The sequence below is a fragment of the Berghia stephanieae genome, chromosome 10 (assembly GCF_034508935.2).
Source record: "Berghia stephanieae isolate SIO BIC M18660-M18661 chromosome 10, UCSD_Bste_1.3, whole genome shotgun sequence".
Taxonomy (NCBI): domain Eukaryota; kingdom Metazoa; phylum Mollusca; class Gastropoda; order Nudibranchia; family Aeolidiidae; genus Berghia; species Berghia stephanieae.
In genome coordinates, this window is record NC_088369.1 from 13,359,251 (window position 1) to 13,378,661 (window position 19,411).

General features: G+C 36.3%; 1 protein-coding gene across 1 annotated transcript in view; it reads left to right on the plus strand.

Moving 5' to 3' along the window:
* Positions 1–18,654, plus strand: part of LOC144980543 (uncharacterized) — a 22,709-nt gene extending 4,055 nt beyond the window's left edge. The window contains exons 2-5 of the mRNA XM_078928206.1: positions 9,563–9,659; positions 14,031–14,146; positions 15,323–15,346; positions 16,881–18,654. Of these exons, the coding sequence (XP_078784332.1) occupies positions 9,563–9,659; positions 14,031–14,146; positions 15,323–15,346; positions 16,881–17,002 (359 nt within the window). The 3' untranslated portion in view covers positions 17,003–18,654. The remainder of the gene's footprint in view (positions 1–9,562; positions 9,660–14,030; positions 14,147–15,322; positions 15,347–16,880) is intronic.
* Positions 18,655–19,411: the final 757 nt, after the last annotated feature.

The window sequence follows — 19,411 nt, forward strand, 5'->3', positions numbered from 1 at the left end:
ATATTTTATTTGTTTTCCACGTTTATTTGTGTATTGTTGTGCTGACGAAGGGTTTGTACCCGAAACGTCCATTGTCTGTTTTGTTCCCATACGAAGCCTTTCCATTTTCACTCTTTCGTTAGTATTTCACTTTTGATAGACAATTTACTATCATATCCTGGTGGCTTGCGTGTTTTCTTTTCTTTTTTTTTTTTCTTTTTCATTTTGAATTATACTAAATTTCCTGTTGGGGTAATTTTTTACCTACTGACTATAATAGGTAGTTATCGGAAAATAAAAGTGAGGTTATGATGCGCGTTTAGTCAAGTGATGAATGCAAACGAAATCACACCACAGCACGCATCGTACGATCGTACGATCTGCAGACTTTTGGGAATCGAAGTGACTATTCTCACCCCCGGGATGCTAGTCTTCATAATAGTATAAAAAGTAGTCCACAATTGTTGTATGTTTAATCCAAAGGTTGTAATGCAGTAATTTGTTAAGTTTCTTGTCACAAGTTGCACAATTTTTTTTAAAAAATCAATCAAATCCAAATCGCAAAAAGCCGGCGACGTTTTTTTCGGTAATCCAATGGGCCGGGAGGGTGAGAATAGAGGCAGCCTTTGGGAATTCCAAAAAGGAGTGAAATCATTGGATGCTGTAAAATCAGACCACCCTAACGAACAGAGTTAAAAGTTAACAGGCGACCATGACGCAAATATACACGAGTTTTGCAGGAGATTCCCAGAAAACTTACGAGGATACTTGTCGAGGGCTGAATTTGAGTGAATATCTGAGGGAGGCAGGGCTAGTTCAGGGTGTGAGTTTTAATAGCAAAGTTTTCCGATGTGAAGAGATTTGTTTTTACGCGTTTAGAAATAATTAAGAAAAGGTGTCATTTGAAGTATAATACACAAGAAAAGAAAATGCCAAATGCCAAATGATTAAATTTTTTCTAATACCAAACGGTTTTCAAAAATGCCAGATTTTTGGAATCTGGCATTTAATACAGTAGAACTCGGAAATAGCGAGTTCGACGGGTCCACTCCTGATTACTCGCTATTTCCGAGTTCTCGCTATTCTCGAGTTGCCAGGAAAGGTTATAATAATATTGCTGGTTATTCCCCTCAGTGTGTAATTCGAGTAAAAGCCGTCGCCCCTATTTCAATTTCTTCACAGAAGTGGGAGAATGCTTGGTTTTTTGTTGTTTTTTGTTTTTATTTTCAAGTAAAATCATGACTAGAAAAAAAAACAAGAACATAGAAGTGTGTGTGTGTGTGTGTGTGTGTGTGTGCGCGCGCGCGCGCGAGTGTTTGTATGAACTCGGCATGTTTGATGAGGTAAGGAAGCGCATCACTCAATCACTGACCCATTGAAATAATGGTTCCACACTCCCCTCTCTCGCTGATCGTGTCGTTCGTTAACGATGCTGCTACTCGCTGACCGATGCTGCGAAGTGAGGCATGTTGACATGTGCTTACCTCGCGCGTCGCGTGGCACCACATGACTTACTTGACTTAGATGCCTTTCGCGTCTCGACCGAAAGATCGGGTCGCCTTGGCTGTTTCCAGTATTTCCTGTGTGAGGTGTCTCCAATATTGCCGGTCCTCTGCTAGGGTTCTCAGATTTTCAAGGTCCCCTGCCGTTATGAGACTAATGCTTTGTCCAAGTGTTGTGAGGTTTTTGTTTAGGATCACAGGGAGTGTTGTGATCGGTCTTCCTCTGAAAAGGTTCCCGTGTTTTTGGAAGTATCCCGACATGGCTTGGTTTGCTGGTATGTTTTTGTCCCTGCGTAGTATGTGACCGAAAAGTTGCCATCGTTGTTGTAAAATGTCAAGGGAGATTGGTCTTTCTTTTGTGATCTTATAGAGTGATTCATTTGAGATCTTTTTGGGGTATTTGATGTCCAGTACCCTTCTTAGCTGTGTGCGATGGAAGGCATCCAGATGTTCTTCTTCGGATTTTGTCAACGCCCAAGTGCCGCAGTTATACAGAAGTACCGGTTTTACAAGAGCATGGTACAGTTTCAGTTTGGTTTTTCTCTTTATTTTGTCACCTCTAATCCATACATTGGTGAGTTTACTGAGTGCGGCGTTTGATAGCTGTTTTCTTCTTTGTACATCCTCGGTGTCTCCAATTAGTGAGCCGACTTTCTTTGTTCTTTTCCATTCCTCTTTGTTCCTCGATATTGTTGTAAATTCGGTTTTATTGGCATTGACTTGGAGGTTATATTTCATGAGGGTATTTTGTATGATGTCTATATTTGCTGGTGTTGATCCAATAAAATCGACATCATCTGCATAGGCGATTTCTCTAGGGATTGCATTCTCAATATGAGTCGTTGGTTTTGGAATGACTTTTCGAACTTCTTTCAGAGCGTGTTCTAAGTATATTGTGAACAGAATCGGGCTCAGACTATATCCTTGGGGGGTCCCGATGTTACTTTCGAACTGCGTCTGTTTTGTGGCCCCGTATATCCTTGGTTGTATCTTTGTGTTGCTGAGGAGAAATCGGATTATTCGGAGCTCGTCTTCGTCTACTATTTCTGTTAATATCTCCAAAAGTTTTCCTCTGTCGATCGTATCAAAGGCTGCGGACATATCGATTCCGGTTATTGTTATGGATATGTTTTCTTTGAGTGCCTTTGCTGCCAACCATTTATGTGTCCATACAACGTCCGATGTGCTTCGGTCTTGGCGAAACCCGCTTTGGCTATGTGATAGGTATTTTTCTATTTTCGGTCTAATTCTGTTGAGGACAATAGTTGACAGTGTTTTTCTTATGGTATTCAGTAATGTTATTGGGCGCAGGTTGTTTACGGGTCCTTTCGTTTTTCCTGGTTTTTGTATTGTAATTAGGACACCGCTGTTTATGTCCCAGTCTTTGTGTGTTGAGAATGTTTTGTTCATTATGTTTGCAATGCTCAGATCCAGGGAGAGTGTACCGCATTTCAGCAATTCAGCGGGAATTTCATCTTCGCCTGGGGATCTGTTATTGTTTAGGCACTTTATGCTATTTCTAACTTCAGTTGTTGTGATGCGGTTGTTTAGGTCTCTAGGGTTTCCTGAGAAGGGCGATATTTGTGAGACTTGTTTGTGAAATTTCTGCTGGAAGTGGTCAGTTACAATGTCAAGGATATCGTTGGGATTTGTTGTCTGTTTGCCAAATTTATCCTGTAGTTTTGGGTTCTCGAATGGTTTTCGGTTCAGAGATTTCGTCGCTTTGAACATAGACGATGCGTTATTTTTGGACTTTTCTATGTCTTCCACTTTTTTGTCTAATTCCTCGTTTCTGTGTTTTATTGTAAGTGATCGAATTGAATGCAGTATTTTGTTTCGTTCCGTTTTCAGGTTTATTATTTCTTCCGAGTCTTTCGTGTTTTGTATCCTGATCCTAAGTTCTTTTTGTTGCCGCGATAGATCGTTAATAGCGATGTTAGGCGTTCGATTTGGTTTGTTCTTAGTTGTATTAATAGAGCCTGCACTTTCTTCCCCCGCATATTTCACTGCCGCTTGCGTCTCTTTCCATTCATTGTTTGGATTGCTGTTTTGCTTTATTTTAAATAGACTTGAGTTAAGTTCATATTGGTAATGAATGCGACATTCTCGCTCATTTACTATTTTTGCCGTGTTTATTTTGACTGCCGTTTTACCTTTCTGTCTTCGTTGTCTGTACACATTTATGTTGAAATTCGTTTTTACAAGTTTGTGATCGGATGTTAGCAGTGAAACCACCGTATGATCGCGAGTTGGTTGAGTAGTGTTTATGGCGGTGTCGACATATGATATAGTCTATTTGGTTGTGTATTGTTATTTTGTCTTGGGTTTGGTCTTTCCTTTGTCCTACCCATGTTGTCTGGTGTCTTGATGGGTGGTTGAAAGCACTGTTTGTTATGAAAAGTTTTCTCTGTTCACAGAACTGGACTAATTTTTCTCCGTTATCGTTACGTTTTCCTTTTGAGTATGATCCTAAACATAGTGTGTCACTGTCGAGACGTTTTCCTACTTTGGCATTAAAATCTCCAGCAATTATTAATATTGATTTGTTTCCTATTTTGTTCAGTGTATCGTCTAGGTCTTTGTAAAAGTTATCAGTTTCCTCTGGGTATTGTTTTGCGCGTTGACTTGTTGGTGCGTAAACATTTACGATTGAGATAGTGAACGTCTTCTTACCGTGATCGTCTTTATTATCGTTATTCTGGTTCCTTGAATTGATCTTACACTTAAGCTCAAGAACACATATTCTGTCCGAAACATTCCATTCGTCACTAGTCAAATCCCTGCAGTTTTTATTTATGAGAAATCCACATCCATAGTGAGGTGAACTGGAAGCAAAGCACAGCAGTCTGTGACCATTTATTGTTTGGTCGACGCCATCTTGGATCTTCGTCTCTTGTAAACACAACACATCGATTTTATAACTTTCTAAATCTTGACACAGTTGTTCCTTTCGAATGTTACTTTTAATAGATCTTAAGTTAAAAGTTCCAATATTAAGATTAGTCCACATCAGGTAAAAATTAAAGATTCCACACAGTGAATAAATAGAAACATAAGACTATCCACTGAGCCGAAGCTCAATGTCAACAGGTGTCAGCCATGTTGTCCGCCATGTTGTGTTGGCACCACATTAGGTGAATAATTGACCCCCACCCCCAATACACACACACGCACACAAACCCAACCCCCACCCAAATTTGTTTCGCCTATTATGTACTACTACAGACTAGGCTACTATGTAATATTACTCGTAACGAAAAATAAGAAAGAAAAGAGGCTAGGCTAAAAATATTTAAATTGCCATTGTCTCTTGTTTTGCTTTACTTCGTTCGCAGTCCTAGGCTGGGGCAGGAAATGCTCGTTATTTCCGAGTTGACCTCTTTTTCATACTCGCTACTTTCATGTTAATTTTATTGACTCAAATAAGGGAAAAAAACGGGGATTTAGATTTTACTCGCTATTTCCGAGTACGTTACTTTCATGTTCTACTGTATGCCAAACTGGCAACCCTGTGCCAACAAGATATGAAGTGAATAGAAAAGTGCCAGAAGACAATAGAGAATAAATTTTTTTTTCGCGGCGGTGGTGGGGTTTGAACCTGCGACCTTATTGGTACGACAACTCCGCCTGGCAGGTGAGAGCGTGGCTCTACCGTGTGAGCTATCCACGAACACAAAAATATTCGTTTCAAACTCAAAGTCATTACTAGATCCCTCTCTCACCCACTTCTTGAGACCGCCGATTCGTTCGTACACCACCATCGCGAATAATTTTGACCAGCAGTTAAGCTTAATAGCCAATATTCTCAACACAAACATATAACATAGAAACGATTGAGACATTGAGTATGCTCCGGTGTATGGGGTGAATTTTTAATTCAGAAAAGTGAGTGGAGCAGGCACTTATGTTGGTAACAACAAGATATGAAGTGAATAGAAAAGTGCCAGAAGACAATAGAGAATAAATTTTTTTTTTTTCGCGGCGGTGGTGGGGTTTGAACCTGCGACCTTATTGGTACGACAACTCCGCCTGGCAGGTGAGAGCGTGGCTCTACCGTGTGAGCTATCCACGAACACAAAAATATTCGTTTCAAACTCAAAGTCATTACTAGATCCCTCTCTCACCCACTTCTTGAGACCGCCGATTCGTTCGTACACCACCATCGCGAATAATTTTGACCAGCAGTTAAGCTTAATAGCCAATATTCTCAACACAAACATATAACATAGAAACGATTGAGACATTGAGTATGCTCCGGTGTATGGGGTGAATTTTTAATTCAGAAAAGTGAGTGGAGCAGGCACTTATGTTGGTAACAACAAGATATGAAGTGAATAGAAAAGTGCCAGAAGACAATAGAGAATAAATTTTTTTTTCCGCGGCGGTGGTGGGGTTTGAACCTGCGACCTTATTGGTACGACAACTCCGCCTGGCAGGTGAGAGCGTGGCTCTACCGTGTGAGCTATCCACGAACACAAAAATATTCGTTTCAAACTCAAAGTCATTACTAGATCCCTCTCTCACCCACTTCTTGAGACCGCCGATTCGTTCGTACACCACCATCGCGAATAATTTTGACCAGCAGTTAAGCTTAATAGCCAATATTCTCAACACAAACATATAACATAGAAACGATTGAGACATTGAGTATGCTCCGGTGTATGGGGTGAATTTTTAATTCAGAAAAGTGAGTGGAGCAGGCACTTATGTTGGTAACAACAAGATATGAAGTGAATAGAAAAGTGCCAGAAGACAATAGAGAATAAATTTTTTTTTTTCGCGGCGGTGGTGGGGTTTGAACCTGCGGGAAAAAAAAAAATTTATTCTCTATTGTCTTCTGGCACTTTTCTATTCACTTCATATCTTGTTGTTACCAACATAAGTGCCTGCTCCACTCACTTTTCTGAATTAAAAATTCACCCCATACACCGGAGCATACTCAATGTCTCAATCGTTTCTATGTTATATGTTTGTGTTGAGAATATTGGCTATTAAGCTTAACTGCTGGTCAAAATTATTCGCGATGGTGGTGTACGAACGAATCGGCGGTCTCAAGAAGTGGGTGAGAGAGGGATCTAGTAATGACTTTGAGTTTGAAACGAATATTTTTGTGTTCGTGGATAGCTCACACGGTAGAGCCACGCTCTCACCTGCCAGGCGGAGTTGTCGTACCAATAAGGTCGCAGGTTCAAACCCCACCACCGCCGCGAAAAAAAAAAAAAAAAAAAAAAATTTATTCTCTATTGTCTTCTGGCACTTTTCTATTCACTTCATATCTTGTTGTTACCAACATAAGTGCCTGCTCCACTCACTTTTCTGAATTAAAAATTCACCCCATACACCGGAGCATACTCAATGTCTCAATCGTTTCTATGTTATATGTTTGTGTTGAGAATATTGGCTATTAAGCTTAACTGCTGGTCAAAATTATTCGCGATGGTGGTGTACGAACGAATCGGCGGTCTCAAGAAGTGGGTGAGAGAGGGATCTAGTAATGACTTTGAGTTTGAAACGAATATTTTTGTGTTCGTGGATAGCTCACACGGTAGAGCCACGCTCTCACCTGCCAGGCGGAGTTGTCGTACCAATAAGGTCGCAGGTTCAAACCCCACCACCGCCGCGAAAAAAAAAAAATTTATTCTCTATTGTCTTCTGGCACTTTTCTATTCACTTCATATCTTGTTGTTACCAACATAAGTGCCTGCTCCACTCACTTTTCTGAATTAAAAATTCACCCCATACACCGGAGCATACTCAATGTCTCAATCGTTTCTATGTTATATGTTTGTGTTGAGAATATTGGCTATTAAGCTTAACTGCTGGTCAAAATTATTCGCGATGGTGGTGTACGAACGAATCGGCGGTCTCAAGAAGTGGGTGAGAGAGGGATCTAGTAATGACTTTGAGTTTGAAACGAATATTTTTGTGTTCGTGGATAGCTCACACGGTAGAGCCACGCTCTCACCTGCCAGGCGGAGTTGTCGTACCAATAAGGTCGCAGGTTCAAACCCCACCACCGCCGCGAAAAAAAAATTTATTCTCTATTGTCTTCTGGCACTTTTCTATTCACTTCATATCTTGTTGTTACCAACATAAGTGCCTGCTCCACTCACTTTTCTGAATTAAAAATTCAACCCTGTGCCAGACACGTTTGATCACGTTGACAGAAAGATTTTATGCAAAGTGCCAAACTAAGCGTGAAAAATACCAAATAATCTTTAAAAATTGCCAGTGGTAATTTGTGTCCCAAATCAGTTAATATCAAGTGATATTTAACACAAGAAGAAAGTAAATATAGTACTCAATCTCTAATCCAGCTGTTTAAAAAAGCAAATATATCAATTAAATGTAAGTTTGAACGGGAATCGTCAAACTGGCAATTCCGCCTTTTTTTTTTTCAACCAGCAAAAAACTTGCTAATCGGCAAATCGGTGTAGATAGCTCAGTTGGTTAGACCACCTTTCCTTGGGCTCCTTGTAGCTGCACTTGTTCGAATCCGCTCGCTCCCTCCCTTTTATAATTTTTTCCCCCTTTTTGCTTCCCAAATGATGTTCATTGATTTCAATTTTGTTCCGAGAAGGAGTCTTTTTAAGTAGTTTTATATTTTTTTATTTCTCCGATAATCGTTAAATTTTAATTCGGAATATATTTTGCTCTAATTATTTGTCCTGTTCTGTTTGTTTATTTCAAATAATAATAATAATAATAATTATTATTATTATTATTATTATTATTATCATCATCATCATCATCATCATCATCATCATCATCATCATCATCATCATCATCATCATCATCATTATTATCATCATTATTCCCCACTCTCTCTCTCTCTCTCTCTCTCTCTCTCTCTCTCTCTCTCTCTCTCTCTCTCTCTCTCTCTCTCTCTCTCTCTCTCCTTTTTTTTCTATTGCTAAAACGTATAAATGCAATCGGAGTCAATAAAAAAATATTTACAGTAGTAACATCCCTTTGATAAAAATTCTTAAAATTGTTTTTCTTTTTTTATAATTTTTTTTTTTTTCTTTTTTCTTTTTTTTTTCTATCTGACCATTTGATCGCTCCCTGAATATTTTTGTTTGCTTTTATTAAGATGTGTTTGAATTGTATTGAATGCAGAAGAGAAGTCAATAAAGAGGAGCCATGCGTATAATATGATCTTTTTTTCTTCAAGGTGTTTTAGGATATTATTTACAAATACAACACAGGCATCCTTTACGCTTCTATCTCATTTATAGGCAAACTGGCGTGAATCTAGCTTATCCATTACTTCATTTAAAAGAAATCGTAAAACAACCCTCTCAAACACTTAAATAACTATTGAGGTGTTAACGCCACTGGTCTAAGGTCATTTTAACAATTAATATTCTTTTTCTTAGGAACAGGAATAATTTCAGAGGTCTTCCACAAATCAGGTATACATAAAAAGAGAGTGACGTGTTAAAAATATATGAAAAAAGCATAAGCCAGTTGGTTAAAACAAGTTTTTAACATTTTACCACTAAGCTTATCTGGCCCCCCATGATTTGTTGACATTTAATTTCATAAAAGAAACAATGACTTCATGTTCATCAATTGTAAACAAGTTTTATGGGCTACTATTTGTAGTAACGAGTATTCAAGGCCTTTGCTTCATTTGAGAAATTGAAACAATCAAATATTTAGTAATGAGAATTAAGATCATTAGCATAATTCAGTTCATTGTCATGCCAAAGGGATTGCTTTTTAGGGGCGGAGCTAGTGATTTTTTTTACTAATGAGACCATGTGGTGTGCAAGTCGTTGGTGAAGAAGGGTTGTTAAATTATGTGCTCGTTTTACACCTGAGTAAGGTGAGAGAATGTGAGTTAAGAGCCTTTTCCAAGGACTCACGAAACTTGAACCATCCGATCAGAAAACGATTGTAATACCACTAGACCACATAGCCGCAGTAGTAGTAGTAGTAGTAGTAGTAGTAGTAGTAGTAGTAGTAGTAGTAGTAGTAGTAGTGGTAGTAGTAGTAGTAGTAGTAGTAGTGGTGGTGGTAGTGGTCGTTGTAGTAGTAGCAGTAATTAGATATAATATCTATTTTTTTCTTTTCAGTTACTTTTGACATTGTAGAGAGTTGCTTTGGGACGTCGGTCCAGGCATGTATTGGAGCGTACCTGCCTACCCATGAAGGTTTTAAAGAAGAATGTCTGTAAGTTTTGCCAAAGTTACAAAAACATTTTACCATTTCAAACGAAATACATTTATTTATTTTTTTTTGGTAACAAGGCTTGGATATAATCTAACTCTTCTCATTCACGATGGACATCTCTCGCACTTATTATTATTATTATTATTATTATTATTATTATTATTATTATTATTATTATTATTATTATTATTATTATTATTATTATTGTTATTGTTGTTGTTATTATTATTATTATTATTATTATTATTATATTATTATTGTATTATTATTATATATTATTATTATTATTATTATTGTTATTATTATTATTATTATTATTATTATTATTATTGTTATTATTATTATTATTATTATTATTATTATTATTATTATTATTATTATTATTATTATTATTATTATTATCCTTATTGTTATTATTATTATTATTATTATTATTATTATTATTATTATTATTATTATTATTATTAATATTATTATTATTATTGTTATTATTATCAATATTATTATTATTGTTATTATTATTATTATTATTATTATTATTATTATTATTATTATTATTATTATTATTATTGTTATTATTATCATATATTATTATTATTATTATTATTATTATTATTATTATTATTATTTTATTATTATTGTTATTAATATTGTCATTATTATTATGATTATTATCATTATTATTATTATTAATATTATTATTATCAATCTTATTATTGTTATTAACACTACTACTACTACTACTACTACTACTACTACTACTACTACCACTACTATTACTACTATTACTACTACTACTACTACTACTACTACTACTACTACTACTACTACTACTACTACTACTACCAATACTACTATTACAAATAGTACTACTACTACTACTACTACTACTACTACTACTACTACTACTACTACTACTACTACTTCTACTACTACTACTACTACTACTACTACTACTAGTACTACTACTACTACTATTACTACTACTACTACTACTATTACTACTGTAGTAGGGATGGAAACTTATTCACTTCACTCAATGGGTGTATATATGTTATGCGCAGGATGTTGGCGCAAAATCATCAATTGAAGAAATTAAAGGTGTTATAAAGATTTTGGAAGCGGAAACTTCGAGAGAGCAGGAGGAGGAGTTGTAGTTGAAGGTACTAAGTAAACGTGGCCTCTATCTGTCTAGGGGTATTCGATCAAGCCACGTCCCGGTTCCCAGATGGATTGTTGACTCTTGGAAAAAGAGGAATTAAAAACACAGAGATAAACTAAGGAATAAAATAAGCAAAGTAACTTAAGTTACACTAAAATAATATATCGTTTAATAAAGTAAAAGCAAGAGTCAATTTTTGATCAAACAATGATCAACATGCAATGACGATAACAACAATAACGACAACAATTACACTACATGCGCTCCACAGTCACACACACTGTAGGTAGCAATCATTCGTCACGCGACAGCGATCACGACTCACAACATTATACCAACTGTCGTCGTCACCATCGACGCTGTCCGCGTCACAACATCATCGTCGTCATCATCATCATCACCACCACATCATCATCATCATCATCATCGCATCACCAACATCATCATCATCATCATCATCATCATCATCATCATCATCATCATCATCATCATCATCATCGCCATCATATTATAATCATCACAATCATCTGATGAGACCAGAGAGCAAACAAAGGTTATGTCAGATGCGTCTAAATACGCATCAAATATATACGGCCCCGAGCCGCCCCAAAACAACCAACATTCCTCTCTCAAATCATCACCAACAATTACTACAATGATTATTACCAATACCATCAATACAAAAGATGTATAAATGTATATAATGATAAACAACAATGATAACGAACGATCTCCTATCCCAAATCATTATGACAATAACAACATAACAACATTTGTTCACATACATAAGCATTTAGTATTCCTCAATATTAACATATTATGATACTAGAATATCATTTCATCAAAAAGTCAGCATAAACCTAAGTCTAAAACTAACTTTATTAAAGACCACAACGTGAGTCACCAATATGTAACTCACTCTGATATTGTCCTGTAATCATCAATTACACCTCCAGAGTTAATGAGTAACTTGTGAGTACATGACTGACATACACCGTATGTCAGCGGTTTAACATAACTTCTGTCGTATTAGAGACGACGTCATCAGCGATCTCCCACGTAATTACGAGTCAGGCCTGATTACATGATGAAGCCAGAGAGCCAACGAAGGTTATGTCAGATACGTCTTTTACGCATCAAATATACGGCCCCGAGCCGCCCCAAAACAACCAACGTTTCTCCCCCATCACCATAAAGACAATTCAATGTAATTATCTCCCGTAAAACATATATCGCCCCAGAGACAAGGACATGGTTACCATCCAGCGGCAACACCATACCTTCCAAGATAAGACTAACCAACGTACTCACAACGTTATCATTATCAATAGCATGTAAGACAAAAACATCAAATATCAAAATCATCATATATAACATAATTCCAGTCTTAATATATTATTATTATTATTATTATTATTATTATTATTATTATTATTATTATTATTATTATTATTATTATTATTATTATTATTATTATTTTTTTTTTTTTTTTTTTTATTTTTTTTTTTTTTTTTTTATCATTAATGATCTCTGAAATCTTAACATTATAAATTTAGTATAAGAAATATTCTGGCAGCAACTCACCTTGGAAAAAGAGGAATTAAAAACACAGAGATAAACTAAGGAATAAAATAAGCAAAGTAACTTAAGTTACACTAAAATAATATATCGTTTAATAAAGTAAAAGCAAGAGTGAAGTTGCACAGAACTGCTGCTCTTTATAAAGGCCTAAAAGGTATGTGGGCGGAAAGCCCTGGTGGAATTTTAGTTTCCATATAAGGAAATGTTGAAAGAGTTGCTAACTTTAACCACATAAAATTCTATAAAAATCAACCTTTCCACCCAAACGGGATGGCTATGTCCATATAAGGTAACTACGCTCTCCACCAATCGCTGCAACTTACAAAGGGGCGAGATTGGAAATGAGGGGAAATGATAAACACATTCTACTCACAAATATACAAATACACAAAAGACGGATATACCGTTAGCGTCTACCAAACATGAATATTCAAATTCAATACATTTCTCACCAATGAGCGCACAGGGATGTACGACAAAGAAGATAACAACAGAACCAAACAGTCTTAGGAAGAGTAGGTATGAGTCAGAGAGACAGGAAGAGGGAAGGACAGATAGGTAGATGAAGAAATAAATGAGAGAGAGAGAGAGAGAGAGAGAGAGACATAGCGAGAGAGAGAGAAAGAGAGAGAGAGAGAGAGAGAGAGAGAGAGAGAGAGAGAGAGAGAGAGAGAGAGCTCAGACGAATAATCAGCAAGTTAATTCCAGCATCAAATATTAATATACAATCTCCATCGATTAATATTCATATTAACAATGCTCGTGACATAAATCAAATACATTGAACACATTCACAATTTCATGCGAACAATCAATACTCATAAACAAAATTGATTATTCAGTAATTCCAGTATTTAGATTAACAATACTGTCATACATTTGAGACAATACAAATCAAAAGATTTCAAAAAATCAAAAATGAATATATATGTGCATGTATTCGCTAATATCTTATATTATCTCTTCTACAACACAAAAATTAATCAACTAGTGCATAACCCAACAATCAGATAGAGATAGATATATGAATAGATAAATAGATAAATAGATGGATAGATAAATAGATAGATAGATAGATATAGATAGATATATATAGATAGATAGAGAGAGAAAAAGTGAGTGAGAGAGAGAGAGAGAGAGAGAGAGAGAGAGAGAGAGAGAGAGAGAGAGAGAGAGAGAGAGAAAAGGGAGTGTTAGTTCACACTTTCATACAACAGGACGCCATGTAACTGTAACACGATACACTTGAGTGAATGCAATCTTGCGTAGAATCACAATCAGACATTCCATCAAACACACAGTACAATGCTACGGTCCCTGGTTCAAATCCCACTATTATACAGAATGACAACCGGAAATGTGGGAGTTACAAATGATGAAAGAACCCCCAAACAGACTGCTACCCAGGTATTTGAGATCTAAGAAACCTGGTTAAAAGTTAAACAATCAACACACAGACATACTGGCACCCAGGGATTTGCGAGCTACGAAACATGATTTAAAATTCAACAAACACCCAACCAGACTAACAATCAGGTATTCGTAACCCTATTACACTACTACTACTACTACTAATACTAATACTTATACTAATACTCTACTGTTCTTTACCGTTCACAATTTGACAGGGATATTGATGCTTCTCGTGAATGCTTGCTAAATGTTTCGAAAAGTTGTGAGTCCACACGGAGATTGAAACACATCGTCACCAGAATATCGTACATAATGAAACGACAAAGATTATGTAAGTAAACGGATAAAAATATTATTGTATCTCTATAGTTTGGAAAAGAATGATGAGGTTGTTGAATGAAAGACCCATTTTAACCAATTAACTACCGTACTCCGGAAAAACTCATATAAAAAATTTGGGCCAGAAAACTCGTCCTTGAAATATTGATCGATTTTAAGGGCCTCATCAGGCAAATGTGCGGCTATGTGGTCTTGTGGTATGACACTCGCTTTCGGATCGGAAGGTCCTGGTTTCGAGCCTCGCTCGGCACATAGTAGAGTCATTGGAAAAGACTCTTTACTCACATTCTCTCACCGTACTCAGGTGTAAAATGAGTACCTGGCCATTAACAGCGTTGTCTCTGTCGGAAAAAGTGAAATATCGCCTAACAGGCGTCATGTCACTTCCTACATGTTAAGTGTTGCTGTTGGCCAGCCAGGAACCCCTTGTAAAGCTTTTTGAGTTCGTTTAGTGGATATTGCACTATATAAAAGCACAAAATTAAAAGCATCTCTCAAACCTGGAACCTCTATCCAGGTCCATCCGATTATTGCTCTGATTGGCCAGACAGTTTTTGATTTATATATCAAAATATTAATTTGACTCCTCTCTAATTTCTCGAAATATTATCAGATCTTAGAATCCCTTACCTCGACTGTTTTTGTTTAGTTTTTTTTTTTTTATAATTGGGAACGGGGAGTGTGAGTGTGTGTGTGTGTGTGTGTGGGGGGGGGGGGGGGCACGGCGGAATCTTACACCGGTATGTGAAGCAAAAGTTTTAGGGCCAAAAGGAAATAAGTTGTTTTGTTTTTTACTGACCCCTAATTTCTCGAAATATTTTCAGATCTTAGAATCCTTTACCCTACTGGTTTAATTTTTTTTTTTACATGTAGGAAAGGGAAGTGGGGGAGTGGGGGGGGGGGGGGAACACAGTGGTATCTTACACCACCAATATGTGAAACAAAAGTTTTAAGGCCAAAAGGAAATAAGTTGTTTTGTTTCTTACTGCAGAAATGGGCGGACATACATACTAGTGTAGCCTGCCCGTTGTTTTATTTGTCGGGATGTACATTTCAAATTGTTCTACGGCGCTCTGTGTCTTAATTTGTTAATATACTTTTTTAAATTTCAATTTAAATGTTAATTATTTTTCAAATCGTTCATACAAATTCTCTTATTTCATTTCAGGTTATAAAAATGGATATCCCACTCGTAAGTATTTGATATTTTTCTTTACAATTCAAAACATTATCGTATCACGCTCAATGCGTATCATTATGCTTTGGTTGTTCCCCAGCAGGTCAGATGAAACACGTTTTATACAGGACAACTCGCCTGATAAGTGTCATTTTTGAACTGGCAGTTTTACTATTTACTCCAATAGACATTTAATATAGTTAATCTAACAATTAAATCGAGTCAGGCTTTCCATTTCTGAGAGTCTCTGGGCAGAAGTGTTTGGAATAAAGGTATGTAGGCGTACTTATCATCTGAGAGACATGGAGAGAAGGTTTTTGGATCAACGAGACATGCATCAAGTGATCATCTGAGAGACCATGGATGGATTTTGTATTTTGAGACTATACTCACAATCCTGCATTCCTGGAGTGGAGGTTTTCCGACAAACAAGACTTGGCTGAAATTACACCCGAGAGTCCTTGGGTGGAGGTACGTTTAGCTTCTCCGCTTAATCGCACACACTAAGCCGAACTCCCGAGGGTTGGCGATTAAGCAGAGTCGGCTGTGTTTGGAATAAGGAGATGTGATTGTACTTTCACATCCAGCCAATCATCTCAAAATTATGGTATTTATGTCGTAATAGTGTCAGGCTGAATAGGCTGATTGTTAAGCCACTTTCACGATAAAAACAAAATTTTAGCTCTTTGCAGTTCATGTAAATACCGTACAGAAAATTAATCACACATAAATCTCATAACTTAGACTTAAAATTCTCGTACATGTTGACATCATACCGTTTCGAGGCGGTTGGTCACATGATATGAGAATTCTTGAGTGGATTTTTTTTTTCTGTATCGACGAAACTCTTTCGTCTGTGGCGCCTTTGGATTAACAAGACGTGACTGTCCTCATGATCTTAGAGTGCTTAAAATGGAGGGTTTTGGAGTAGGGGGAAGTGGCTGTACTTATCCGAGTCCTAGAATGAATAATGATGTCTTTGGATTTCCTGGCCATGACAAAAAAATATTTTAAATATAACGGACCAACACACAAAACTATGTGTAACCTGAGTGATGTCAATTTCGTTCCTTCTATAAACGTTAAAAATTACACACAGTTTTGTGAGTTGGTATGTTAATTTTAGCTGGCGGATGGTATGAGTATTTTGCCTAAATGCATTGCTTAAATAATAAGGTTGGTTACCAGATAAGTAAAATTTAAAAACCACAACATCCGCCAGCCAGATATAGCGTGCCAACACACAAAACTATGTGTAACCGTAAACGTTTTATCCTGATTAATTATCTCAATTTAGTGAGACCTTCTCATAAAAATGATTGGCTAAAAACAATAACAAAGAGCTGAGTGATGTCAACTTTGTTCCTTCTATAAACGTTAAAAGTTGCACACAATTTTGTGAGTCGGTATGTTAATTTTAACTGGTGGATGGTGTGAGTATTTTGCCTAAACTCATTGCATAAATGATATGGTCGGTTACCAGATAAGTAAAATGAGATGAAACATTTTAACAATTATTAGACATGTGATTATTTTCTCTATTTCAAAGACAAAGGTGATCCGGTAAGGTACAACAATGGACGATGTGATGGTGGAAATCTACAACCTCGATATGTCGTCACCTTTGGTCTGTCTCTTGCCGTCATTTTGGGTTTTCTTCATGGCCAATAATGTTTTGGTTGAGTGAAATGCAAGTGTGTGTGTATAATGTGTATCATTATTATTATTATTATTATTATTATTATTATTATTATTATTATTATTATTATTATTATTATTATTATTATTATTATTATTATTATTATTATTATTATTATTATTATTCAAGTGATGCATTTAAAAAATGAGAGCCTTAACATTGCCCTTGAAACTTAAACCCCTTTCAAAATCATACTGACTAGTGCCATAACTAAGGGTATCATTTTAAAAAGAAGTTTATTGTGCTTTAACAATGCCCTTGAAACTTAAAACTCTTACAATATCATATTGACGAGTGCCATAACTAAGGGTATCATTTTAAAAAGAAGTTTATTGTGCTTTAACAATGCCCTTGAAACTTAAAACTCTTACAATATCATATTGACGAGTGCCATAACTAAGGGTAACATTTTAAAAAGAAGTTTATTGTGCTTTAACAATGCCCTTGAAACTTAAAACTCTTACAATATCATATTGACGAGTGCCATAACTAAGGGTAACATTTTAAAAAGAAGTTTATTGTGCTTTTCAAGACTATCCATGCTCTGATCGTTATTTAACCAAGTCGACTGCCGCACTATGGAAAAACATGTTTTAAAAATTTGGCCAGAAAACTCTCCCTTCAAATATCAATCTATTTAAATGACCCTCGTCTTTGCAAAACTCTCAAACCTGGGACCTCGCGAAGTCTTTCTTCAAGATTTTTGAAATTCTGCCCTTGACAAAATAACTAAAATAAGACCGGTTTTACTTTTACACCGAAAACAGGTTTTATCTTGGACTTATCTTATTCGACTGTCATTGTCATGGAACTTTCTTCATAATATGTTTAATTCATCATCATCATCATCGTCATAATCATCATCATAGCTTGTCGCTCCAACACCAAACCCACTCTACAGCATCTGTGGAACAGACTCTTAGATCATGGTCAGTACAGCTGGGCCACACTGGAACTCCCTAAGGATGTGCTCCATTGTCTGCTCTGGGCATCCACATAATAATATACACAAGCTAGTCTCAGCCAGCCCCCCACTTTTTCATGCTTCCAGCTGTTCTCCCGAGTTTTGCCCATGCTTTGTTCAGTGTTACTCATATATGTTTAATTTAAACTACAATATCGACCAGTTCGCTTACAAAATGCTTTCTTATCTGATGTTTCCCTACTTTGTGACTTGGTGGGAGTCATGATAGTTCAATTGGTAGTAGAGTACTCACGTCACACGCAAATGGACTGAGATCGATCCCGGGTGAAGTCGGAATTTTTTTCTGCCCCCCCCCCCCCCCCCTGTCCACTCAGCGGTGATTGGGTAGCTGGGTCTGTTAGTTTTGGTGGAAAGTACTTTGCAATAGACTAGCATCCTGTCCAAAGGGTAACATGGCAAGCAATTACTATTGTCCTTTTCACGCTTTATTACTGAGAAATACTCTGTATCCATGCGCCTTGTGACTCCGAAGGACAACTTTGTGACTGGGTAAAGAAGAAAAATGTTGTCAATGCTTTCGACCACATTCGCGACCATATTCTAACTGAATTTATCTTAATCTTGATCTCGAAGGTCAAGACTATAAGGAGCGAGGTGGTTCTTTTTGATAAATAACCATTATATATATATATATATATATATATATATATATATATATATATATATATATATATATATATATATATATATATATATATATATATATTATGCATATAATTACATAGCATTGTGATATTTACTGGCATTTTTTAGAGGCTATCAGTGTCAGTGATCGTATTCGATGTGTGTGTATGTGTGTGTGTGTTTGTTTATATATATGATTAAGTGGGAAAATGAAATTATCAAATTGTTATTATGATCATAAGTTTCAGTACATAATAATACTTTTATAATTATTTTTATTATTAGTCACGGAAAAATGAATTTCCTATATATTTATCTAGTCTTAATTATTTTTAAAAACCTAAAGGAAAGATAAAAATAAAACAGAACTAATCAGCTTCATTAGTTTGAGTCAATCTTATTTATCAAGGTTAACTATTCGGGTTACCTCTTTTGTGGTAAGGCACTAGTCTTTGGACCTGATGGCCATTGGTTCGACTGGGTGGGGATCCTGACCTCCCATAGCGGGCAGGGAGGTACATACTGTGTCTTCTATCCCCTTATATCTGTTTTCCAACATGCTTTCTGTCTTTGTCTTGGAATGAGATTACTTGTTTTTTGTTCCTGGCCCTGGTCGGAATCCTGGCTGGGAGGGAAACAGTCAAATGCATTGTGATTGTTTTGGGAGATGATATTTTTTCCCTTGTAAATCATCTCTCTGTTATGTATTATTATATTTGTTATTTTGAATGTGTAATGTAAGCATTTGAGTGTATTCCTCTTTGTTGGAGTT